Source organism: Alternaria incomplexa (genome assembly GCF_024043165.1).
Source record: "Alternaria incomplexa strain BMP 0042 chromosome Unknown scaffold_2, whole genome shotgun sequence".
NCBI lineage: Eukaryota > Fungi > Ascomycota > Dothideomycetes > Pleosporales > Pleosporaceae > Alternaria > Alternaria incomplexa.
In genome coordinates, this window is record NW_026249851.1 from 1,286,002 (window position 1) to 1,311,819 (window position 25,818).

At 54.3% G+C, this 25,818-nt stretch overlaps 7 protein-coding genes across 7 annotated transcripts; 5 read left to right on the forward strand and 2 right to left on the reverse strand.

Annotated features, from left to right (window-relative positions):
- Window positions 1–3,632: 3,632 nt before the first annotated feature.
- Window positions 3,633–5,407, forward strand: PTC2 (Protein phosphatase 2C 2; the record flags this gene model as incomplete). The annotated part of the gene is made up of 7 exons (XM_051431515.1): window positions 3,633–3,668; window positions 3,811–4,117; window positions 4,174–4,247; window positions 4,295–4,379; window positions 4,426–4,632; window positions 4,684–4,926; window positions 5,013–5,407. 7 exons carry the CDS (start codon window positions 3,633–3,635, stop codon window positions 5,405–5,407), a joined length of 1,347 nt encoding a protein of 448 aa, XP_051294649.1.
- A 900-nt stretch (window positions 5,408–6,307) lies between these two features.
- J4E90_001932 (uncharacterized protein) lies at window positions 6,308–7,732 on the forward strand (the record flags this gene model as incomplete). The annotated part of the gene is made up of 3 exons (XM_051431516.1): window positions 6,308–6,419; window positions 6,475–7,389; window positions 7,443–7,732. The coding sequence occupies 3 exons, from the start codon at window positions 6,308–6,310 to the stop codon at window positions 7,730–7,732; spliced, it is 1,317 nt and encodes a 438-aa protein (XP_051294650.1).
- Window positions 7,733–8,248: 516 nt separating this feature from the next.
- J4E90_001933 (uncharacterized protein) lies at window positions 8,249–9,400 on the forward strand (the record flags this gene model as incomplete). The annotated part of the gene is made up of 4 exons (XM_051431517.1): window positions 8,249–8,270; window positions 8,328–8,349; window positions 8,406–8,901; window positions 8,954–9,400. 4 exons carry the CDS (start codon window positions 8,249–8,251, stop codon window positions 9,398–9,400), a joined length of 987 nt encoding a protein of 328 aa, XP_051294651.1.
- A 640-nt stretch (window positions 9,401–10,040) lies between these two features.
- Window positions 10,041–12,594, reverse strand: J4E90_001934 (uncharacterized protein; the record flags this gene model as incomplete). Its single annotated transcript, XM_051431518.1, has 4 exons — window positions 10,041–10,512; window positions 11,040–11,413; window positions 11,508–12,309; window positions 12,398–12,594. The coding sequence occupies 4 exons, from the start codon at window positions 12,592–12,594 to the stop codon at window positions 10,041–10,043; spliced, it is 1,845 nt and encodes a 614-aa protein (XP_051294652.1).
- Window positions 12,595–13,435: 841 nt separating this feature from the next.
- Window positions 13,436–17,079, reverse strand: J4E90_001935 (uncharacterized protein; the record flags this gene model as incomplete). Its single annotated transcript, XM_051431519.1, has 5 exons — window positions 13,436–13,644; window positions 13,694–16,072; window positions 16,125–16,398; window positions 16,457–16,649; window positions 16,931–17,079. 5 exons carry the CDS (start codon window positions 17,077–17,079, stop codon window positions 13,436–13,438), a joined length of 3,204 nt encoding a protein of 1,067 aa, XP_051294653.1.
- A 1,152-nt stretch (window positions 17,080–18,231) lies between these two features.
- J4E90_001936 (uncharacterized protein) lies at window positions 18,232–21,350 on the forward strand (the record flags this gene model as incomplete). Its single annotated transcript, XM_051431520.1, has 3 exons — window positions 18,232–18,294; window positions 18,368–18,437; window positions 18,490–21,350. 3 exons carry the CDS (start codon window positions 18,232–18,234, stop codon window positions 21,348–21,350), a joined length of 2,994 nt encoding a protein of 997 aa, XP_051294654.1.
- Window positions 21,351–22,607: 1,257 nt separating this feature from the next.
- J4E90_001937 (uncharacterized protein) lies at window positions 22,608–24,923 on the forward strand (the record flags this gene model as incomplete). The annotated part of the gene is made up of 3 exons (XM_051431521.1): window positions 22,608–23,194; window positions 23,241–23,834; window positions 23,891–24,923. 3 exons carry the CDS (start codon window positions 22,608–22,610, stop codon window positions 24,921–24,923), a joined length of 2,214 nt encoding a protein of 737 aa, XP_051294655.1.
- Between the last annotated feature and the right edge of the window lie 895 nt (window positions 24,924–25,818).

Genomic DNA, 25,818 nt, shown 5'->3' on the forward strand with positions numbered 1-25,818 from the left:
CGTCAAAGCCCCATGCATCCACAAGCCTGACAGCGTGTGGTCGGATTTCCTTGAGCAGGTTCATGACAGTGTTGGTCCTCGCGAGCGAAATCTGATGCTTGCTGCATGCGCCGGAAGCGTAGAATTCGGAGCCTTCCTGCTCAAGTGTGTGCAGAGCGAAGAGGCGGAACAGCTTCATCAGCACGTCGACAATGTTCTTGTCAACGTTGCCTGCCTTTGCGATGTTCCTGAGCGCAGACAGGTTGTTCTTTACAACCATGTACTGTGCGTGAGCCTTGCTGAGGCGGTAGAAGTCGACGAGCAGATCGTTCCAGGGCTTCTTCTGCTCGTCACGGTGCTTGCTGGCTTCGAAGGTAAGGAACGACACGCGCCAAGCAAAGGCATTGACGAGATCGTCGTCGTCGCCAATAACGTCGAATGCGCAGCCAATGTCGCGGCGTGCATGGAATTGAGAAAGAATCTGAGTGGTGTCGTTCGTCGGCTTTTCTCCCTTGAGTACGGAACGGGCGGACTTGAGCATCTAAAGCAAAGGTTAGGAAGGCTGATCGCAGTTTAGCTAAGTATAAAAGACTTACGTATCGCGCGACTTGCTGGGTCAACATGTAGTTGTCACCCTCCCATGTGGTAGTGGGCAGGTAGTCAGAGTACCACGGCCCGATACCGCTGAAGCTTGAGTAGCCGTGACCACCACAGGCTCGTCGGCAGACCTCGAGACCCTCTGCTGCGATCGAACTGCTAAGCGACTTCAATGCGCATGAAGAAGCGTGCAGGTCTGCTAACATGTCGCTACCTGATTGCACCTCCTCTGGCCCAGCTCCGCGTTTGCTTGGTGCATTGGTGGCGTTGCCCTGGGCGATCCTCTTCTGGTTCTCCTGGTACATATCCATCATCGACTTTCCGGTGAAATGCAAAGCAAAGGTAGCGGCGAGAAGAGGAAGCAACCGAATCTGCACCATAGTGTAGTTCAGAACAGCAGTCTCAGCCTCACCAGCGGGAGCATCTCGGTCCTGGAATTGCCGTCGCACAGCGCAGTAACGGGTTGCGATAGTAACACCGCGAGCCAGCACACTACCGGCTTGCATGACGATAGTCGATCGAACCCATGTAAGGGTTCCATAGACGAGGGAAGGCGCGCCACGGCGTCCGAACTTGTTTGTGTTGGGGTCAACGAATGTGTAACGAGCCAGCATGCTGATGTGGGGAATCTTGACGTGGTTGAAGAGAAGGAAACCGTTGTCCATGGTGTTGTAACCGAACTTGGGACCAATGTCTCCAATGTGGATGTTGTCGAGCGGCTCGTGTGTCTTCAGGTCACGGATCTGGACGCAGAATGGAGTCGGCCCATATGATTTGCCATCAATGATGAGCTGAGCCATGACTACCGCGTGGTTAGCTGTGCGACCTAGGGATCCAATCCACCATTTGCTGGCGGTCAGATGTGGGGAGTGGATGGTGAAGGTCTTGTCCTCCTTGTTCCAGGTGGCGGTTGTTTCAAGTCCTCGAACGTTAGAACCATGGCCAAGCTCAGTCTGAGCATAACATCCGATGATCTCGTAGTTGTTGGCCTTGGTAAGCCACTTTTCCTGCTGCTCCGGCGTACCCTGACCTTCAAGTGTAACCTGCATAGTGAGTAGAAGTCGCGCGGAGACAGAACATGGCGCGTACCTTGAACATAGAGTCGTGGAGTCCGTATGGTCCGGGTTCGCCAACAAGTTCTGTAGCAGTCCGGAACTCGTCAAAAGACCAGTTGTGTTGCTTCTTCAAGATCCTGAGTCTCTTCTCCCTTGCAAGCGCCCTCTCGAATCTGTCGATCCTTCCCATGAAGTAGTTCTGCGACTTGTCGAAGACCTTCTCTGACTTGAGAATGTCAAGGATCTTGTTCCTCCTGTCGATGACATCTTGCGTATGTAGGAGGACTTCTAGCTCCTGGACGGGTACATTGGAGTTTTCGCGTTCAGCCTTGAGCAATTCGTGGCCTTGAATGCCCGAAGGCTTCAGCTGCTTGACCCAGTCCGGTGTTGGCTTCATTGTGATAATAGATCGATGATGGAGATGATGGGAAGAGAGTGTGTTTGGAATGATGATTAAGTAGGATGGCGATCTTGCGCTACCTCGGACAGCCGAGGTTCAAATTTGGGCTAAGCCATATTCGACAATGACACCACGATCGGACCGTGCGACGGCTTATACGTGCGCTTCTGATAGATAATCTCATGAAAGTGCCGAAGCCAATGCCCCGAGCAGATGGCGAAGGAAGTTGGCGATACGGAGTTCTGTCATTTGCGCTGTCGCCCTCATCGTGGGGCTTTTAGTGCATATTTAAAGAACATTTGGGGTTTCCGGGGTACCGGGGTCCTCCGGCGGTACGCTCATCTCGCAGAAGCAACACTGAGTCAGTGCCATGAGAGTATTTCAGATGTTTGGTGTTGCCGCACTGTATCAAAAGAACCTCGGCAGCCCAGGCCAAGAGTCCTCGTTATAGCTTTTCCATGGATGATATATGGGGAGTTTCAGGACCACGTTGCACAGGTATCTTGTGATCCCAGTTACCCACGCAGCTGCTCATACGCAGCCACGACATGGTGCCGCGCCAAAATGGGCCGCGTTTTGGCGGCTCACAGCTCCTGCCTCGCGCTACGGTGGAACGTATATCGCGAGTTTCGGGAGTGTTGTGTAGGAGGAAGCAACATGTTGCGTGCCAATCGGTCGGGTAGTACTAATCCGTCGTAGTGCATCCTCAGAGCCCGACACGGAATCTGGACCCTGGGAATTGTCGCGCCGCAACGCGGCTGAGCAAGTGTTGCCCTTTCTATCGCGTTCACGGGACCAATTTCATGTGCAGCAAACAAGTTCTTTCCGAACCGTACTACTACGTCTAAACCCTGAATGTATGCACGATCTTTGGGAATTCAGCATAGCTGTGTAGAATAGACGGCCGACATTCAGGGTGCTTGATGCGGGACAGGTACAACTTGAGGAAGAGGGCTTCGTGTATCGAGTGATGGAGCTATGCCCCAGCCAGAAAGGACGATCAGCTCCAGTGCATCGAGGCCAGGCGGCGGCTGCTGTTGAGGCGCTGATAGGGGTGCTCAGGGCTTTGTGCGTGGCACGCGAGCTCTTGCACAAGTAAGCAAGCATCTAGGCGCCGGCTGCCTCGCCTTAGCAGAGCACCGCCCGGAAAGATGCACGACTAGGCAGCCATTGGCAAGCTGAGCGCGTACTCAGTCAGGAGGGCGCAATCCACAGCGACAGGAGCTGGTGGGGGAAACGGGACTGCAGAAAATGCGGCGGCGTCATCGTTTCTGGCCTCGACCTAGCCACACCCACTAGCCCGCACGGGCCCGGCCTGACAGGTAGAGCAGCGTCACTCTTTGCCTACAACACCATCCGGCCTGTTTACCCCCGCGAGCTAGAGCACGCAATTCTTTTCTCCTGTCCTCTTCCTAAGGACCTACACGACGCCCACCACACACGCCCGGCCACTTACCCAGTCGCCCCTGCGCCTAGCCACATCTGAAATCCCCCCACACACCAACAGCGCAGTTTGGAATTCTATGCCCCTAGGGAGACCCGCGATCAACCTCAGACTTCCCCTCGTCTCCTCGCACAGGTCCTTGTAGGCACCGGACAACATGGGTCAGACACTCTCAGAACCCGTCGTTGACAAGGTAATTGCCTCCCAATGCTGGCCCCCCGCCCCCGCACCTGCGCTACTCCTCGCTCTATTCGGCAGCAGTCGCCTGCATTGAGCTGCACGGCCGCGCAGGTTATCCTTCACATTAACACGACGCTAATACGCTGCTTGCACAGAAATCCGAAAACGGCGATGGCGAGTCACTCATCTACGGCGTGTCGTCGATGCAGGGCTGGCGGATCAGCATGGAGGACGCGCATGCCACCGTACTAGACTTTGCAGGTGAAGCAGGCAAACCCACTGGCAACGACAAGCGACTCGCCTTCTTCGGCGTATACGACGGACACGGTGGTGACAAGGTGGCCTTGTACGCTGGCGAGCAGCTGCACCAGATTGTCGCGAAGCAGGAGGCTTTCAAAGAGGGCGACATCAAGAAGGCTCTACAAGATGGTTTCCTCGCCACAGACCGCGCCATCTTGAGTGGTATGTTTTTCAGGGCACATTTCTGTAGTCGACAAGTGGCTGACTCACGCGAACAGATCCCAAGTACGAAGAGGAGGTATCTGGCTGCACTGCGTCAGTCGCCGTCCTTTCCAAAGACAAGATCTACGTCGTACGTTGACCCATACAACATTCCTTGGCCAATTCTCACATCAACAGGCCAACGCAGGTGACTCGCGTACTGTCCTAGGCGTCAAGGGAAGGGCTAAGCCGCTCTCTTTCGACCACAAGCCCCAGAATGAGGGTAAGAAACACAGATGACCAAGGCAAGCAGCACTAACATCTATTAGCTGAGAAGGCACGTATCCAAGCCGCAGGTGGTTTCGTCGACTTTGGCCGTGTCAACGGTAACCTGGCTCTATCGCGCGCGATAGGTGACTTCGAGTTCAAGAAGAGCGCCGATCTTCCTCCCGAGCAGCAGATAGTTACTGCCTTCCCGGATGTTGAGATACATGATATCAACCAAGATGACGAGTTCTTGATCGTCGCCTGCGATGGTAAGATAGTACAACCTGCTATGCTCGTGCGCTCTTATTGACTCCATACAGGTATCTGGGATTGCCAGTCTTCTCAAGCCGTCGTCGAGTTCGTTAGGCGCGGAATTGTCGCAAAGCAGGATCTTGCTTCCATTTGCGAGAACATGATGGACAACTGTCTGGCTTCAAACAGCGACACGGGAGGTGTTGGCTGTGACAACATGACCATGACTGTCATTGGTCTTCTACAAGGAAGGACGAAGGAGCAGTGGTACGAGGACATCGCAAAGCGGGTTGCGAATGGAGAGGGTCCATGTGCGCCGCCAGAGTACGGCAAGTCAGAAGATCCAGCCAAGTCCGCCTCAGAGAGCGAGTAGTTCAGTTCTAATATAATTGTGTAGCCGAGTTCCGCGGTCCCGGCGTTCACCATCGCATTGACGATTCCCCTGATGACATCGACATGGACTTGGACAGTCGATTCCGGCCGAACAACGGCAACGGCGGTCGCATCATCCTTCTCGGCGACGGTACCGAAGTCTCGACTGGAGACAATGACGGCGAGATGTTCGACAACGAGGACGAAGACAAGGATCTGGATTCGCAAGTCAACAAGTACAACCAGGACGCCAACGCCAAGTCTCGCGAGGATCGCGAAGGCACGCCAGGCCCTCAGCACGAGAGCAAAGTCCAAGTGACTGAGTCGCCCTCATCTGTACAGACGGAGAAGTCCGACGCTCCCGAGTCCCAGACCGACAAGAAGCCTGAGGCAGGCACAACCAAGACGAGCGAGAAATAGCTTGTCCTCACTTGACTTGGCCACGATTAATGATGTTTGGCTCGAAGGGCTCAGTTTCGATGCATGATGATATGCAATGTCTCTCTTATGGATGTTTTGCAAGCGACGATGGGTACGTTGGTTTCCTGTAGAATCAAACGACGGGTCATGGAAACGAGCCTCATAGATCGCAAGCGGGCAGATTTACGAAATGATACCTGGCGGGCTCGGCCTTCGCCTTCCACTTTACCTAGCTATCACTTTGTTCATGATACAATGGTTTTACCAAGATGGTGTTTATCGCGACCTTCATCCGTGTCTAAACTGGAAGCGTATGCAGTGCCCTCATGACATCACTTCTATCAGCCGCGTTCTAAGGCATAGTAGAATGCGTGTTGCATCAGATAGCGCCCAGTTCCTTGTCTTTATGCGTCTACTTATTGCTGGCAAACAAGCTTTCAGATGCCCCACTCTCCCGCTCTTAGGTCGATTTTCGACGCGCATTTAATCCGGGTGTCATCTTGACAGTCATCGTCAACGGACACGTATAGACTCCGATCTTAGAAGGTGACTCACAGCCGAGTGTGTCAATCGATAGCGAGGTCTGTGTTCCAGCCATGCTACATGGAATTGCCGTTCGCATTGCCGTCCGCGAGTCCGGAGATAAGCTTGAGGTCAGGGTCCAGTCCGAGCAGCATCACCTTTCGTCATAATTTGCGACAGCTGTGCAAGCGTCACAATTATGGCGTGGATCCGAGAGTGCCGGTGGTACATTGCTAAAAGCAATATCAACGTCTATTTTTGATATTCTCGATTCAAAAGACAAAGTGAAACAATCATTACCTTCAATTACCTTCAAGATCCATTATCGAGCGCCTTCCTCAATTGCTCCGACGTTGTACCTGACTGGCCACTTGCATCATGGACCCTGTAAATCCCAACCAAAAGGCCCGAACCACGCAGCAATACGCCTTGTTTCAGCGGAAGAACTTTTGGAAATCCAATGAGGGCGAAGTACCAGTGTTCAACACAGGTAAGTATGCTTCACGTTCTGTCACTATCGCGCAAAGCTGATGTACTGTACATAGAACCGGGCAAACTCGAAGAATTAGCAAAGGAGAAACTCAGCCAAGGTGGCTGGTTCTACGCGTCTTCAAATGCCGGCCAATCGCACACCCATACCGTAAACAGACAAGCGTTCTACCGACATCGAATTATTCCGCGTATGCTGGTAGATACCAACCAGCGCGACACTGTGACCGAGATCTTTGGACACAAAGTGCCTGCGCCGATTGCATTTGCGCCTGTTGGTATCAACAAGATCTACAACCCAGAGGGCGAGCTACCCGTAGCAAGAGCCGCAGGCGCCTTGGGGCTACCATACTGTCTCTCGACAGCAGGCTCACAGAGCATAGAGGACGTAGGCCATGCCAACGATGAGGGCGTGAGGAAAGGACAAGGCGACACAGGTACCGCTGCCGGTGGCGGCGAGAAGGGGGTGAGATTCTTCCAGCTCTACATGCCGCACGATGATGAGCTCACTCGATCGCTCCTCCAACGTGCCGTGAGCAGCGGCTTCACAGCCTGCATCCTGACGCTTGACACTTGGCAGCTTGGATGGCGGCATGACGATGTCGCAAATTCAAATTACGCCTTCTACCACGGGCTTGGTGCAGATCTGGGCCTTACTGATCCCGTCTTCCAGAAGAGGCTCAAGGAAAAGGGCATTGACCCCAAGACACAGCCCAACGAAGCTGGCGCGCTCTGGATCGATAACGTATGGCATGGACGCGCGCATACGTGGGAGAAGGCTGTGTGGGCGATGAAACTATGGAAGGAGCTCAGTGGTGGCAAGCCGTTTTCTTTGAAGGGCATTCAGAGTGTGGACGATGCGAAGAAAGCTGTTGATCTGGGCTTCGATGGCATCGTAGTCAGCAACCACGCTGGAAGACAAGTCGATGGCGCGGTCGCAAGTCTTGATGCTCTTGAGAATATTGTTGATGGTACGTTCAGTGTATCCTGTCTCTTGTTACTGCATAGCTAACAAAGTCTCCAGCTGTCGGCGACAAAATCTACATCATGTTCGACTCTGGCGTCCGTTCCGCATCCGACGTCTTCAAAGCGCTCGCTCTGGGCGCAAAGTTCGTATTCGTTGGCCGTCTGTGGATCTGGGGCCTTTCGATCATGGGCGAGACGGGAGTTGACCATGTTATGCGCGGTCTACTAGCTGATCTGGACATCTTGATGAATGTTGGAGGGTTCAAGAATGTCGGAGAGATTACGAAAGATGCGCTGGAGAGTGGACCGAAGAGTTATCCGCTTATGCATACAGCTAGTAAGCTGTAGGCTGCTGAGGTCTTGGGATCATATAGCTATTCAACGCGTCTTTGCGTACCCGGGTCTCATGTAGACAGGCACTCGAAATACCATCTACCTAGGTAGTGTTGTGTATATCCAGCTTGTGTTTTGTGTTGTACGATAAAGCGCTCAACCCTGATTCCCGCGAAGGCACTAGAGTACGGCTTCTACACCACGTGCCTGACACTCGTAACAAGTGTGACCTTCACACAAGCACAGTCACGACATCTGAATTCACCATTCACCATGAGGAGCTTACATAGCGCTAGGCCGCTATAGGCTGACCGCCATAGGGCTGAAGTGGTCCAAGCACTCCCGAACAAGACCAACTCCAACTCCCCTCAACGCGCAAAGCTCTCCAATCGTGATCGCAACTTCGCGCGCGTCATGTTCTGCAGTTGTCGCGCATACTAACACCGTCGCATTGATTGTACTACTACGGGTTTCCGGTATACACAAAAGTTCATCCTTAATTCGTAACTAGAGAGAGACCCTGTAATCAAGATGTCGGTCATTCTATGCACAGGTACGTCGAGCTGCCAACCCCACATTTGGCAGACAAACGACTAACATCCAATTGCAGCCGGTTACGACCATACCATTAGGTTCGCACGCGTCCCATGCGCCATTGGCAGCCATTCGTACTGACTCCGACGACTAGATTCTGGGAAGCGCTCTCCGGTATATGCTCCCGGACTATCCCGCACCCCGACTCCCAAGTCAACCGCCTTTGCATCTCGCCCGACAAGCGATACCTCGCCGCCGCCGGTCACCACACGGTCAAGCTTTACGATATCAAGTCCACAAACCCGAACGCGATCCTTACCTTCGACGGTCACACCTCCAACATCACCGGTGTCGCGTTCCACTGCGAGTCCAAGTGGCTGGTCACCTCGTCTGAAGATGGCACGGTCAAGATCTGGGACACGCGATCAGGCAACGTTCAGCGCAACTACACTCATGGTGTTCCAGTCAACGATGTCGTCATCCATCCAAACCAGGGAGAGCTCATCAGCTGCGACCGCGGTGGTAATGTGAGGATCTGGGACTTGGGAGAGAATAAGTGCTCTCACCAGCTCATTCCAGAGGACGACGTCAGCGTGGCTAGTGTTACGGTTGCAAGCGACGGAAGCATGGTCTGCGCAGGCAACAACGCCGTGAGTCTCCCCGGATGAAGTTGTCCCAATGTTTGCTAACACCGCATGTTAGGGCAACGTCTACGTTTGGCGCATGATCCAGCGCAGCGATACCACCTCGATTCTCCCCATCTGCAAGTTCGTGGCCCACACAACCTACATCACCCGCGTCCTCCTCTCCCCCGACGTCCGACACCTAGCCACCTGCTCCGCCGACCACACGGCGCGCATCTGGTCCGTCGATCCTACCGCTCCACACAACGTCACGCCCACCGACAACCTGCCGGCAGCTAGCGAGCGCGATCCAGCTGCCTTCCCTCTGGAGACTACGCTACATGGTCATCAGAGGTGGGTCTGGGATTGTGCCTTCTCCGCCGATAGCGCCTACCTCGTTACCAGCTGCTCAGACCACTACGCAAGGCTGTGGGAGCTTGGTAGCCAGAGCATCATCCGGCAGTACAACGGACATCACCGTGGTGCTGTCTGTGTCGCGCTCAACGATACGGCCGTTGGCAACTAGGAGATTCACACTCTACGCATGGCTGATTGGCATGACGTGATACCCGTCATCCTAGCGTGTGAAGGATGAGGGACACAAGGATTCCGGCATTTGCATCAGCGTTGGCGTTTCGGCACGAGGGGATGGAAGGGTAATGAGTTAATGACACTTTGGCGTTTACGGCGAATGAGGTAACTTCTAATATGGATGCGGGGACGGGTCACCAAGGTCATCAAAGTTTCGCATCGACGCAAAAGCGACGATACGCCTGGAAAATGTGCTATAGCAGACAGAACAAAAAATCTGAAATGGAAATTTCCACTATGAACTCTCAACGCCCGTTGACACAGAAAACAATCCTGAGGCATCTTCAATTCACGTCCGCCGAATCTCCTCACGAAGTTCTTCAGTTACTCAAAGCCGTACCTAGCTTATGGGCAGTCCTTCTTTGCGCAGGCGTCCTACCAGTACGTTATTTCTTCGATCATTGCTGAACGCTCCGACACCTCGAACTTACGTAGTTCTTAATCTTGCTCTGCACGCACGCATCAAAACCAACTTTCTTCTCGCACAAACACGATACATGCCTGAATGACACCGTTAGCATCGAGCTCAAACCCGTACCAACGCGATGAATACAGAGATTGTAGTGTGAGCCAGATCAAACGTACATATCCCACTCCTTCTGACACTTCACACACCCTGCCGGCTCAGCCCTCTTCTTACACCCCTCCACGCTTTTGCCTTCCATTCCCTGTCCCTGTCCCCTCTTCACGTTAAGGCTGGTATCCGCACTCTCGTCCTCCGCCGCATTCTCACTCGCAGCGTCTAGCACAAGAGCCAGCTCCTCTGCTTCTTTCTCAGCAGCTGCGTCGTAGTACGTAGACGAGTCATATTTATCAGGAACCGCGTTGGCAAGGGCGCGCTTGTCGGACATCTGAGGAGAAGAGGAGCCGATGCCGCCGCCAGGGAGGTCGCTGTCGGGAAGCATGTTGTCGACCATTTGGCCGGAGCCGGAGCCAGAGACAGGGTCAGGGTAGAAGGCTGTGGGGAGGGGAGGAGGGGGGTTGGAGGCGTGGACTGGGGCGGCGGCTACCAGAGCGCTGAGGGTTGTGAGGAGGAAGAATGTAGGCCTCATTGTTACGTGGTTGTAGGTGTGGTATAGTATGGCTGTCTGGGTAAATGGGAGCGTGCGAGTCTAGAAAACAAGAAGGTATAGGGAGGGCGGTGGCATTTATGCCTAGGAACTCGCTGTATGTCTTCACGTCACCAGCTGTCATGACTCGAACTATCAATGTCCTTGACATCACACTCCATGAACAGACACGTAACGCTGTACGGTGACTAAATTCTAGTGTACGATCCTTCAAAGTACCCCCTCGATCACCGATCCCGCCGCCTCTCTTCAAACCTCCTAACACTATCCCTAACCCCGAACCCATCCTTCAATAACCCGCCTACGTCTTCCAACCCCAACCCCGCCGTCTCAGGATATATCCTCCAAATGACAATCTCCGCAACCACACAGACCACAGCGTACAACGCAAACGTCCCAACAGGGGTGAAGATATTCATCATGGGCAAAAACGTAATCCCAATAAAAGTATTCGACCCCCAGTTCGTAGCTGTTGACACCGCAGACCCAAGCGACCTTACAGACAGGGGAAAGAGTTCAGATTGTTGCCAAGGAACATTGCCCATGCCTATCGCGTAACCAGCGACGTATGTTATCATTGAGAAGAGGATGAGCAAGGGCCAGATCTTGTTGTTATCGCCGGCAATGGCAGTAGCGGTAGCGGAAGCTTCCTCGGTGGGAAGATCGATGAAGAGGAATGCGATGGCGCAGAGTGCGAGGCCGATGATCATGATGGGTACGGACCAGAGGAGGATACGGCGGCGTCCGATGCGGTCGATATAGTGGAAGGCTACGAGTGTGAAGAGGAAGTTTGTGATGGCGATGGAGAGCGAGGTCAGGGTCGGGGATTCGAAACCGACGAGGCGGAATATTGTGGCGGAGAAGTACATTAGTGAATTCTGGGGGTGGTGTTAGCGGGAGTTTCATACTCTGATACATCTGAGTGGTACGAAGGGGGACATCTGTTGCTTGGACAAGAACGAGGAGACTTACAAAGCCGCACAGTTGCTGGAAGCCCTGAAGCATACACGCGATAACCAAGGCTCTACGGTTCCCTCCGATGACGATCAGTTGAGAGAGGCTGTCTTGTATCCTCTCCTTCTTAGCTCTCCAACCGATTTTAGCCATGTCAGGAGTCCCTCGCAGTCCAGCCGCATCCTCCTCCTCTTCAATCTCTTTCTCTACCCGCCTCAAAACGGCATTCACCAACTTCGTCCCGCTTTCCTCACTTTTATACACACGCCCCAATACCCTCTTCGCTTGTTGCGTCTTTCCAGCCTTGATGAGATATCGCGGTGTTTCGGGCAGGAAAAACAGCATAACGAACTGTATGGCAGCGGGTAAAGCCCCCAAGCCCACCATCCATCTCCATCCATGCAATCTTTCCGAGAACAACCACCCAACAATATAAGCGACGACCTGCCCACCGGTAATGAACAAACTGCTCACAACCACCAGCCGTCCGCGGAAAGGGCTAGGGCTGAGCTCCGAAATATACAGCGGTACAACGAATGACGCGCTTCCGACTGCTGCGCCGACAATGGACCGACCCACGATCATGCCGCCGACACTGCTTGTCCATGCCTGCAACAGGGCGCCGAGTATGAAGAGAATATCTGCGACGAGGATCACGGTTTTGCGTCCGTATGCATCAGCGAGGATACCCGTTAGGGGCGAGGCGAGGAGTGCGAAGAACGAAGTGCAAGACGTGATCAAGCTCTTGTCGAGGGTGGTCAGGGGTCGGGAGGAGAGATCGGTGTTTATGGATATGAGGGTAGAGGATATAACACCGGTGCTGTGTAGCGTTAGTATGGCGTTACTCCCATTTTCTGTAGATGCCATGAGGCATGGCGCAAAAGATCGCAGGAATGGATGCGACGTACTCATATCCAAACAGCAATCCTGACACCCCGGCGCATATAGTCAGACACCAAATGAACAGGCCTGGGGATACCAAGCCACTCTCGTCCACGTCGTCGTCTCTTATACTCGCGTCGTCGGCTTCATCGTAGCGGTCGCGTGCATCGTTCGGAACGCGGCGGTCGTTGGAGATCAAGGGCTCGGCAGCAGCGTCGTTCATGCTGTCTAGTTCTACGTCTTCATCTGAGCGCGGCATACAGCACACACATACATAGGAAGCGTGTTCGGCAGAGAAGGCAGGACGGGGCGCTGGCGGAGGTTATCTGGGGTAGTGTCGGAATGGCCGCGGGAGTGCGGAATGCTCGAGACACGCTAGTGGGTGGGCCAGATCTGTGCCTGGTGATCCATGTCACCTGCAGAGTAGGCGCTACCAGCGGCACCAGGAGATGCCAGAATTTGTGTTGGTTGTCGCCTACATAGAAGCCTGTCCTCAAAGTTATATCTTAAGCTCAAGGATCAAGCATACAGTATTCTGTATGCTATGCTCTGTTTACGATATAAGGTCGCGACATGGACTCGGCCATTCTCTTGTAGCGGGTCATTGCAGGCACATGAACGAGGTTTGTGAACTTGTAGTATTGATAGTATTCCAGCAGCATGTGCTCACATGAGCCTGCTCTGCTTGCTAGTAATTTTCCACCCCACCCCTGAACGCTGCCTCGAGGACGGAAACGCCAAAGCGATTCTCATGACTTGCTCCTTCCTGGCGCGTTGCGATCGCGTGTAGCGTAGCGATCGTCCCGATTCCCTCCCTCTCTTGTCCCGTATTGCATGCCCTGACCTGCAACGTTGTCGTCCGTACCATGATCTTTTATGCACCCATCATGCCCAGTCAACGCCTGTCGCTATGCCTCCAGCCACTTATCATGGTGACTAATCAACCCACCCACGCTAAGCGCATAGCAAAATTTGGTAAAACAGGCAAGGAGAGCATGTAATGAAGGTTAGGCAGCAGACGCTGCGGACGCCGCTTGTTTGCGGTGAACCTGGTTTAAAGATTCTCATTTGGGCTCAGCGTTGCCGTCCGGTGCATGGCTAGCGGGGCCAGTGGGTGGAGCTTGGGGACCCGATGAGTGCTGTGGCATCATAGGCTGCGAGTAACTTCCGCTGGGTGTACCACGGTGTTGCTGGGGGAACTGGTGATGCTGTTGTGGTGAGCCGTAGTGACCGCCTTGGTATTGTTGCTGGAAAGGTCCTCGCATGGGAGCCACTAGAGTGATGTTAGTCAAAATACGAATAACCATAAAGGTGCTACTTACTGGCTCCTGGCTGCATTTGGTACATCTGAGGAGCTGGTGCACCAGGCTGCATGTACATCATAGGTGGTTGCTGCTGGTGGTGGCCTTGTTGCGATCCTTGATGGCTCATCATTGGTGCACCTGGCCTGGGGCTAGGGAATCCGTTGGCGCCCGGAGGCATGTGAGCCGGGTACTGAGGATACGCAGGAGCGGGAGCGGGAGAGTACATCTGCATCTGTGGATTACCCGGCATTCCCATGAAGGGTCCATTTGAAGGCTGGTTCGTCATCATTTGACCCCCCATCGCCGGCCCAGGGCCGTTCATGAATTGACCGCCTTGTGGGTTGCGCATCGTGGCATGCTGCATACCGGGACTCATGCCATATTGCGGGACTTGCGGAGGATAGCCTTGCATTGGCTGAGGTTGTGCGCCATACATGTACGGCGCCATTGGGCGTGGTGAAGGTTGGACTGATGACGTTGAGTGCGAATATTGCATGTGTTGAGCACCAAAATGATGTTGATCTTGGCCGAGGTGCGGTTGTATCGGTGGCCCACGGGGAGTGTGTTGAGGTGTCGGTCCTTGTGTCATGCCTTGGGCACCCTGGAGATGAGGTGGTAACTGATGCTGGTGAGGCATAGGGCCGTTGGGCATGACATGCTGTGGTACTGACAAGGGCGCAGACGGAGGAGCATGGTCAAATAGCTGCTCATATCCCTTGTTCGTGTTCGAAGAGGGGAAATCCCACGTAGGCGGGGTCTTGTAAGGAGGTGCAATATCTGAGTGATGTGACTTCTCGTTCGACTGCGCCTCTTTCTCAAGGCGTCCGATGGCATTGAAGGTCGTCAGTCCGTCCAGTGATTTAACAGTGGGCTTCGGGCCAGTAAAGAAGTTGGTAACAGGAGGCTTGCGGACTTCTTGCCTAGACGAGTTTGGCCTAGGACTGGAGGTAGCGCTTGGGGTTCCACCGGGCTGGAAGGTGTTTGCAGCTGGGTTGGGCTTGAACTCATGGGCGCGAACGTTGAACCTTGTAGACACGCTGGAAGAAGGCGTCTGAGCACCACTCGAGGGCTGTGAAGGACCAGTAGGTGGTACGCGCATGTCCTGAGCTGGTATCGGTTGAGGAACGCCGTTGTATGGCATGGCACCTTGCTGCTTATGTTGCTGGTGGTTTATCTGCAGACGAGTGCTAAGTAGTCCTTGGTTGCGAGGAGGCATCTGGTTCATGTTCTGGTGGGAACCCCGCAAAGAAGCAGACGCATAGGCTGGCTGCCCTGGTCGAGCACGCTGATTTTGTTGGCGCTCTGCGTTAGTGCTAGGGGATGCTTGGGTGGATTCTGGCTTGACAGCAGATCGTGCGGCAGCTTTGGGGTCTGCCATGGTGCTGGACGCCTTAGGAGGTGTAGTCTTCATTTCCTGCGCTTGTTTGTTGGCCTTGTCGACGATAGCCTGCTGCTTTGTCTCGTCCTTAGCGAGTATGGGCACAAGATCTGACGGTACCGGCGTGCTCAGTTTGAAGTTGAGCGCGAACTTCTTAAGATCGTTGAGCTTCACAGCCTTGTTCTCGCGTGCGAAAGCCCTCTGGCGATCGGAAATCCGTAGTTTCTCAGCGGCCGAGAACTGCTTGAAGGAGTCAAGCAGGTCGTGCTCAACGTTGGTAGTTGCGTCGTGTGGCCGTCCAGCTTTCCTAGGAGGGATGGCAGCAACCCCAGATTTGATCGTACTACTTGGCTTCTGCAGCTGTTCCGCAATAGCCTTGTGCGCATCTACTGGTTTTGTGGCAGGCTTGGGTGCGTCTTTGCTGGACTCTTGCGTTTTGCTAGGTTCAGGCGCAGCTGCTGCTGATGCTGGTGCGGCGGGACTTGCAACTCGTTGTGTCGACTGCGAGGCAGGCCGTGCAACGGAAGACGAGATGATGGCAGGGTCCACCGGTGCGCCGGGCACCGTCGCCTCGGGGGCGGGGGCACGTCGTGCGGGTGGGGTGTACCGGTTGGACTGGCCGCTTGACAGGTTTGTCAGGTCTCGTCGTACTCCACTGTACTTGTCCTCTTCATCGCCATTGTCATCGGCCGCAGTGTATCCTCCGCGCTCTTCGCGGACGTGCGAGTTGGTTGCGCTGCTACCTTCAATCTCTCGGGCGATCTTCTCAGCGCGTGCGAGCCGTTCCGCATACTGTGGGTCGTTCTTATTGATGGTGGTGGTGTAGATGTTCTCATCGTAGTTGCTCTTCACACCGAACAGGCGCTCGTTGGCAGAGAACTGGTCCCAGTCGTTCGAACGGCCGGTAGACTCGAGCGTCATGTTGGGGTCAACCTCAGACGGTTCCCACTTCTGAAGGTTGCGCTCACGGAGTTCAAGCTTGCCAGAGATGTCGGTATCAGTGCGGAAGCCGGCAGTGCCTTTTTTCTTGTTAGCCTAACATAGAAAGGCGATGTAGAATCTGGTACACACCATTCTGGCCCTTGAGTTGGGACTTGTCAAGGACGACGTTGTTGACATTGAAATCAGCCACATCGCTCATGTCAAACGACATGACATGGTAATCGCCTGAGCCAACGTAGTCGTCGGACAACTGGCTCGTGCCGTTGGTCTGAGCGTTGCTGGTGGGCAGGAGCTTCTTGACCATCTTGAAAACATAGCGGAGCTCGCTGGGGTCGAGTGAGGTGCCTGACAGGACACCGGAGTACTTTTCGCCATTCTTCAGCGTAATGATGCCCGGAAGACCCTGTTTGTGTCATCAGCACTGTTCACCCGCGTCACATGGAAAGCCAGCTGTCACTTACCGTCAGATTGGCCAGCAGGTACATCATACGGTCGCTGAGGTGCCTCATCGGGGAAGCGTTGTCGGCGGAGGCAGCCGTCGAGCCTTGTGGGGGCTTAGGTGAGCTTACGGCACCGTTGGGGGTGGGGGAGTGAGTCGGTCGCTGTGTGATGGGATTGGTGCCCTGGGTCCATGCCGTTTTGGCGGGAGGTTTCCTGCAAGTCGCCCGGTCAGCATGGCGCCAGGTGCAAGTGGGTAGGGTGTTGTCGAGGACAGAGCATTGAGACATGAGGTAATTGAGCACAGTAGACGGGGAGAGGGCCATCGAGTGGACAGGGCAGTCGCACCGTGACTCCATGTGACCAGCCGCACGTCACACGAGAATATCCCGCATGGCGGGAGCACTCGAGGCATGCCTCTATGTGTCTGCAATGCAAGGGACGCGGGGTAGGAGTGTAGGAGACGTGTTTATGGGGAGTGCAGGGCAGGCGCTTACTTCTGACCGCCGTCGATGGGGCTTCCGGGCTTTCGCTGCTGTGCGTCGATGCCTTTGGCGGCAGTGCTCATCTTCAGTGGCCGGGCGGAATTGGCGGCGGGGTTTAGAGCATTGGAGGAGGTATTCGGAGTCGCAGCGGCAGTGGACATGGATGGGGAGAGCAGGGCGCGGGCGAGCTCGGTAGCGTGGGTCGGTGGTTCGGTTTATGGTTGCGGGAGAAGGAACGACGGGCGGGGGAGGAAGGAGCTCCAACTCTAGGGTGAGAGTAGCGCAGGACGCTCAATGCGGCAGCAGGCGCAGAGTCGACGTGCGTGCGAGGGAGACAGCCGGACGGCGGAGGAGCGGTGGTGACTTGGTATAGGAGGCTGTGCCCGATTGAACAGCCAGAAGTCGAGAGTGAGGTGCAACGCCAAGCGGATCGCCTGGATGAAACACAAGTGCAAGGTGTGCGGGAACTAGGCCAGCCTCAGGCAGTAGCCGTGAAGGCTCGGACGACGGCACGAGGGCGCAACGGTCAGGCAATCCACAGGCTGGTGCGCGAGATGAATAGAGGAGACACTGGGTGGACGGCAGCGGATATGTGGACCTGGCACTGTCACAATTGCCTGACCTCTGTTGCTATCGCGATCACGGGCGCTGCCAGCCAAGAGCGTTGCTGTCCTAGGCGAGACCTCACGCCTCACTCTGCTCTCCTTCTGCGCTGCTCGTGTTGTCCGAGACGCCTGCAGTAAACAATACTAGAGCTTGCATCACCAAATACGGGGCAACACCTGTTCGTCGCGCTCCAAGCATGCTAGAGTACTAGAGTGCATGCACACAACGGTTACCCCAGTCACCACCCACCCAGCAGCAGCAGCTTGATGTGGTAGCGCGAAGAGAGGCCGGATGCCGGCCGTAGTCTCCAGGGCTGCAGCTACATCGCAGACTCACGTCAGAAGCCTACCTAAGCGACGGGGCGTCACATGTTCCATGGTTTTGCCTGTCGCTAACCGCAGATGCATGCCCAAGATAGAGATGCAATCATCAAGACGGCTTCCACCAACTACCACGGCAACCTCTCTTGTCCGTCATGACGTAGAGAGGCTCACCCGATAGAATAAACAATTTCTGTGAGGTTGGACGTGAGACTGCTCCACGTGCCGCCCAGCCACTCTCGTGTTAGCTCGCCCCAGGCATCTCAGACGTCGGTGCACCCAACGTGGTCGCCAACACTGCCAGGATAGAGCGTCGTGCCCTCGCGCTCCCAGTCCGGCCCTTCACTCTGCTGCTGCCGCACACCTGCGCCACACGCCCTCGGCACCATGACTGAGGAGTCGTCTTCTGTCCGCTCGTCTCAGGGGTCCTCGCGCCGTGCGCCCAAGAATGTACGTGGGCTCTCTCTCTCCGCATCCCGCGCCCAACACCAAACAACCGTCACTGACACCGCATCCAATGCAGCCCCAGCAGCAGCTCTCGCAGATAGAGAAGTCCGTCACACACCTGCTTGTGGCCACCAAGCAGCTCCTCGGTGCGTCCCCGGCGCATGCAGCCCCGCATACACACGTGCTAACACGGTGCAGAGACGTTGACACTATGGTCGCGCGGGACCGCCACCGAGAGCGAGGTCTCGGACGTCTACGTGCGTCTGGGCTATGAGTTCAACATCGCGTCGCGCGCCTTCAACGCGATTGGCGTCGATACCAACGACCTCGGAAACGTTCCCGAACTACTGCGTGGCATACTGGAGGAGACGCTGAGCCAGGAAGCATCGCAAGCGAGCCTCGACAATTTCCTGCCGCGGATACGAGACATCATCATAAACCTCCTGCATGGCCTGAAGAAGAAGCAACAGCGGTTACGGCAGCGCACAGGAAGAGATGGCTCGCTCAACGGTGGGGGCAGTCCGCGCCAGGGCAGCGTTGGGAGTAGTGGTGATGTCGAGGAGCACCAACAACCGCGATCCGCAAGCACAAGACTGCCTTCAAGAGGGGACAGCCCGTCGTTTGGCGGCCCTGACCTCCCACCGCGCTCATCTTCGGTAGCTGGCGGCCGCGCCTCTCCGAGCAAGTACGATGCCCTCCCTTCGAACCCGAAAGCGAATCGCTCGACCACCGCAAGCCAACTATCCACCGACTCGTCCATTTCGAGCGGCACCGCCCAGCAAATGCCTGTCATTGCTCCGTATCCCGCAGACGATTCCATGCCCAAACCACCTGACCCCCCGCGGCCTAACTACCCCGTCGACTTCCCACCACCTCCACCTCCACCGAAACAGGAAGATGCGCTCGCGGCATTGCAAAGAGGTGGTGAGCTGGAGCGCAGGGCTTCGCGCCGATTTTCAGCATACCAGATCCAGAAGCATCTTGGAACAAATGGCATACCACTTCCACCAGTCCAGAATTCGCCCATACCGAATAGGGGTCGGGATGTACGCGAGTCTATGAACGCAGTGCGGACCAGGCAGTCCATGATGCACAGTCGCCAGCGGTCAAATCAGAGTCTCACACAACAGCGGCCTGCTGTGGAAACAAAGTTCTCCTTTGATCAGCCCAATGAGAGACGCATTTCCGAGGAAAGTTCGCAAAGCGCCACGCCGAGCATTCTGCCACCAAAAGAGTCGGGTCCTGAAGACAGTCCCGTCCAGAAGACCCCAGACGACAAGCTCGCGCAGCCGAAATTTCCAGAAGGAGATCAGTTCTCGCTGGGTGCGACGCTTAATGGTCCGTTATCAGAGCCAGCTGAGCTTGGAGCCGCTTCACCGGCGAAAGAAGACCCGCCCAGGCCTACAGCCAGCCGTAACAGCTCCTACAGAGTCAAGACGCCCTCTCCACAGCCCTCTCAGTTCATTCCAGAACAGTCACCTCAACAAGGGAAAGAGCTTACCTTGTTTCTCCAGTACAAAAGCAAGATCAAGAAATACGTCTTCACAGATGGTGCTGAGCTTTCTTCGGCCCGCCTGCAGCTCGCTTTTATCGAGAAGTTCGCCTGGGATACGCACCGTTACGGCGACCTGCCTGAAATCCACATCCAGGACCCCGTTTCCGGTGTACGATACGAGTTGGAGGACATCAACGACATCAAAGACAGGTCTGTACTTGTGCTGAACGTGGAGCAACTCGACGAAGTAAAGAGCCACATCGATGACAAGTTTGGCGGACTCAGCAAATTAGTGGAGAGCATCAAGACAGTGGTCGAGGACCAGCAAGCAACTATACAACGTGTGGCCGAACGTCAACAGCAAACGACAAAGGAGATTGCTGGTATATCAGCGGCACCTCTTTCTTCAGCTCGCAACTCCGCCCTGCTACCCTCTCGTCCCATACCGTTAGGCACACCCTCCGAAGCCAACATTACTTCAGCCACTCAAGTAAGCGAGGTGCAATCGCTACGCCGTGATTTGGCTGTCATGCGACAAACATACTCATCTTTTGTATCGGATATACAAGCTAGTATGTCCACCATACGCACAAAGGCCAGTGCTGTGAAGTCCACTGCTATCAAGGCTGCCTTGCCCGCACTCGATGGAGACAGCGGTCGCGCTTACATTAACGCTGGCAAGAAGGGCCTGCAAGACGACTCGGAGAAGATTGTCAACAGGGTAGATGACCTACAAGATCTTGTTGAAGACCTCAGAAAGGACGTCGTTCTGCGTGGCGTGCGACCTCTGCCCCGCCAACTCGAAACTACCGCCAAGGACCTGTCGACAGCCACTGCCGAGCTCAAGAAGCTGCAAGATCTTCTGGCAAAGGAGAAGCCTCTCTGGACCAAGATTTGGGAACAGGAGTTGCAGACTGTGTGTGAAGAGCGAGACATGCTCACTATGCAGGAGGAACTCGCAGCCGACTTGCAAGATGATCTCGAGAAAGCAGCCCAAACACTTGAGCTGGTCGAGCAGGCGACCAAACAGCAGAATCTTGAAAGCGAGAAAGAGTCTGGAAAGGGGATGCGTTCAGCTAGTGGCCGTAACATGCTCAACGCAGTTGCTCTCGACAAAGTTGTGGATCCACGCCAGGCCCGCGATGGAGTACTTGGAGAAGTCAAGGCCCTGCAACCAAACCATGAAGGCAGGCTCGAAGCCATCGAGCGAGCGGAAAAGGCGCGACAGCGGGATCTTGAGACGAGGAACGATGACGAGTTCAAGCGCGAGCTTGGAAACTTTGTCGAGGAAGGCAAGCTCAAGAAGAGTGGTGGCGTTGAAGAAGCAGAGCGCCTCCGCAAAGCGAAAGATGAGCGCGCACGAAAGGAGAACTTTGAGCGAGAAGCCGCAAGACAAAGAGCCAAGGCAGAAAAACAGCAGAGGGAAGCCGAAGCTGCTGCCGCTGCCGCTGCCGCCGCGGCTGCTGAACCAAACGGCGACGGTGCTGATGGCCAAAACGGAGAAGCGGAAGCTCCAGCAGAGAATGCAGAGGAGGCCAAGGGAGATGAAGGTGGTCCTGCCTAGACGCCTGCCATCTATTCCTAGCCTTCCCGTCTGTATTTGAGCTGATCCGTGGTCTTAGATCTTCCGAAAAGACAATTTACAATCCGCCCCTGGGTCAAGACCGGCGGCGTTCCGCTATCGATGCAAATGAGATTTGCCGCAGCTACGGGGCTGGACCTACCAGTAGCGGCAGTGTCGTCTACGTCTACGCCCACGTCTTCGTCTCCTTCTACTTCAACAGGGAGTACAGACCCGCTCATCTCAACCATCAGAGTCGTGACTAGCGCAACACAAATCGATGACACCTCTTCGAAATCGGAGACGGACGATATACTTCCGCCCACGCGACCAAGCATAAGCATTATGCCTAGAATACATCGCGATATACCAACATCTATTACACCAACATCCTATTCCGGCGACACGGACACACCATCGCCAATCCTTCCTCCGAATTTCGGCCCACGACTCGCAATCTCACGAGGTGGAACACCTAGAGCTTCTCACTCATATCGCACACCCAAGCCTTCTCACAGTTTCCACGGTCGCGACAAACCCAGCTCAGGTACATCGCCTGTACGTGCACGCGGCATGACTTTCCCCCGCGCCTCTCCCAGAGTGACCAAATCCAACTCGCAGAAGACGTTAGATGCCAACCCGCATACGCCCGAGAGTAGCAGCGCAGACAGTTTTTCACAAAGCGACAGCGATAGAGATAGAGACACAGATAGTGTACTCTCCTTCACCCCCAGCATGGGCGGAAAGAACCTGGCCAACTGGTTTTCCGGATTGTTGGGAAGATAGTAGAATAGCGTGTGTACATAGAGAGCAGCAATGGACAGAGTCCTATACGTCGTGTTCCCTTTCAAGGGAGGGGTGTATGGTATCTCTACTATGTAATTATTGGTGGTAGCATCGGTAATGGCGTTAGTGTTGGTAATAGGTTATGCATAGCGATCAAGGCGTTTGGGCACATTGGTATGAGATATGTTGGAATCCTAGGATGATGTTCAGATGTTGACACGCAGCATCGTGGGATAATGCAATGGATCACGTATCATCTCAGACATTTTACTCACCTTTGACGTATCCTGCAAATTGTCTTAGCAAGTGAAAGTGTAAGCACACTGACAAATGCCTAGATCAATCGGCTCATTCAGGGACAAAGCGCACGGTCACTGGCACACAGCAAACAAACGGTTCCAGACGAGAAAATTCCATGGGTTCGATTGATGAGATTCTTCTACTCCACGTTCATCACTAGACCTGAGTCTCTCAATGCAAATCGCCGTTATGTCGGCGCCCACTATCATCCCGGATCGCACATTGCACGATGTAATTATTGCCGCGCTCTCTCTCGAGACTCAGTCCAAGAAAGAAGAAGCCCTGACTGCGGCGCTCAAAATCTGGCAAAACCATGGCTACGGGACTTGCTCTCCTCACCTACTTGTCCACGTACTTCGAAACGTGTACAAGCTCCCAGAGCTACCTACGACACTCAAAGACCAGGACGCGTCAGACTTTGATACACTGAAAAAGGTCTGCAAAGAGCTCAAGTTTACATTATTCTTCGCGTCCGTGAAGAAACTGCTCGGCTGTAATCTCTTCGTGGAAATTCGCGGTGCCCGGAGATGGGAGAACAGCCGTCCCAAGATCGATCCAACCAAAGATCACACTATTAGAGTCGACCAGCTGAACTTGACGCGAGTCGTTGACTTGGAGGGAAAGCTGCGTGCATTGCGACTACCCGTGCGAGATACTGAAGTCATCCAGAAGGAAGCCTTCACACATGAGACTGCTCAGATTGAAACTGAGGTTGAAGGGAAAGAGATGGGTGGTGGTATGGAGGCTGAGCTATTTCACCAGTAGGGTCAGCCCATCTTTATACGTCTGAAGCTAACTTGATCAAAGACATTTCAAGACTGCACTTGTCATCATTCCTCCGCGCAATCTTCGCGCCTTCGATATTCGTAAGCGTTTCATGCTCAGTCCCGAAGGCAAAGGAGTCGAAGCAGCGCTCTTCATGGTCGATGGATGGGAATATGCCAAAGCGGAACCTATCATTAAAATGCTCGATGACGCAACGGAGAAAGTGCGAGCACCCGACGCAGGCCCGGCTAGTGTTTTGCGGCTGCGGAAGCTCTGCGAGCTGTTACTAGAGTACCATGATCCAGGCGATTACCGAAAAGAGGGGCATACTTTCATGTGCGCAAGGTTCCCCTTGATACCCGGGGAAGTGTTGGACCAGCTGACCGCTGTGTGCATCGAGTTTGGCTCCGCGAATCTGTGGCAGAAGGCTATGGAACAGCTCAGTGCCTCTTTCCGACGCGAGGTGCGCGCCGATCGGACCATCGATGCTATAGGTCGCTTGTTGTACAAGACACAAGATATCGAGCAGTTGAAGAAGGCGGACGGGTTCATCAAATCCCAGAACAGTATCAAAGACAAGATGGAGATGTGTGGTAAAGTTCAGGCAGCGTACGATCGAGCTGGAGATGCAGACGAGTAAGTGATAATGAACTGCTTTAGCGCGGCAGTTGAAGTACTGATAACATTTGTAGTGAGAACGCTCAGTCAAACATACCAGCTGCCATGGCTACCTGGCGAGCTTCCATCATCCGCGATACAGTATCTAACAGTACCTTCCTTAGCCTCAGAGATTGCCTACCACTGCTTGAAAACGGCGGCGAACTCAACGACGAGTTTCTCGACAATACGCTTCGTTCCATGGCCAACAACTCAAGTTTCGCCGGCATGGAGACCTTTCTCAATGACATAGCCAAACTCAACGGCAAGATCCCAGACGCCGATATTCAACGCTACTGCAACATTGTTTTCGAGCCGACAGCCTCGGAGTTCATAACTATCAGTCGGTATGATTTGAGTCCCATGCGAAAGATTCTACAGCACAACCTGTCAGTGGCTGAGCCTGCGATACGAGAGTACTGTCTCAAGAAGCTGCGTGCGCCAACGAACATAGCAGAGGGTCGCAAAGGGAAAGTCAAGGACGACGAGGTTGAAGATTTCGTTACCATATCACAAACTTTTGGAGAGGAAGTTCCACCCCTTCTTCTCCCCCATCTTGGTGGATTCCTAAATGATCTGCCCTGGATAGTCCAACTGCTCATCCAAGTCAAAGACTTGGAGGGGTGGGCTTCAGAAACCTTCGTTCCACAATTCAGCACCACTGTCCTTGAACCCGCCATCGAGCGAGCGAAACTAGTAGCCTCTAGACCGGACATAGCTGTCGGCGATATGATCCGCGATTCGTTCCCATTCCGCAAAAACATAGCGCCAGTTCGCGGTTCCAATGAGGGAGACCGCGGTGTCACGATGGAGGAGTTGAAGCTGCTGATCCCAGTCCTCAAACGTTTAGCGCTAGATCATGTCGTGGATAGGCTGGCGCAGAGGATGCTGATGGATTTTGTTGACCTCGATTTCGAAGACTTTCGCGGCGTGCTCGGCGATGAGAAGACAGATGAAATGATGGAGAAGAAGAGGGCGATTGAAGAGGCGAAGGAGGCAAAGAAAAGGAAGGCTGCTGATGATGGTGGAAGGGGAAAGAAGAAGAAGGGAAGAGGAGGTCGGCGATGAAGATGTCCAAGACATTTTCGCTAGTTTTTGCTCGCACGCAGACTACCTAGGTAAACTCGAAAGGAACTTAAACCTTAGCAAAAAGAACAGATACTACACTTCATGTAACGGTAACGCAAAGAGGTGCAGTAGGTATCGAATGAGGCGACCGTTCTTGCGACTCTGCGGCGCTCAGTCGTGGCTGCCTCAACTTTAATTCCACTGTCCCCTACCTAGGCAGGTACTTACTACCCATCACCGTTCTTGCGAAGCCTACATCCATCTGCTCTTACATTCACCTTCTACGACGTGAGTTATCGGTATGCGCATCGTTGTGACAGTTCGTTCGGTGGGCTGGACTGTTGCACTGTTCCCAGAGTAGGTCTGCTCCGCTCTTCGCGGGTTACACAAACCAGACTCCTCCGCTCATAACGACAGACCGACAATACCGAAGCGTCAGCGTCGTGTTGCGAATACAGCGCGCGTGTAAGAGATATCCGTGGTAGTATACGATCATTGCTGCGTCATCCAAGGTGGTGTCGCTGCCGCCAGCCCGCAAATCCGTATAGGTACGCAACCGCGGTGAACAGCGTCCTCAGCTAGTACTGCCGTACTCTTCCTTCTCTTTCATATGTCGATTGCTATGAAGACGTTCTCCTTATGATATAAACCCTACCCAGGTAGCTAGAACAGATTCCAGACCGCCCGCGTGGATGAACGTACCACGCTACTTGTTATCACAAGCTACCTAGGTAACTTCCAATCCAGCGCATACCTCTACGGCTCGGTATAGCTGACGCAAAACTAGAAGTAACAACCTCGTCACGATGGCGGCTCACAGAACCTCGACAAAGACGTTGGCGATTGGTACTGTGTTCGCCAACCTTACCTAGGTATTCAGGCCATACAGGTGGGC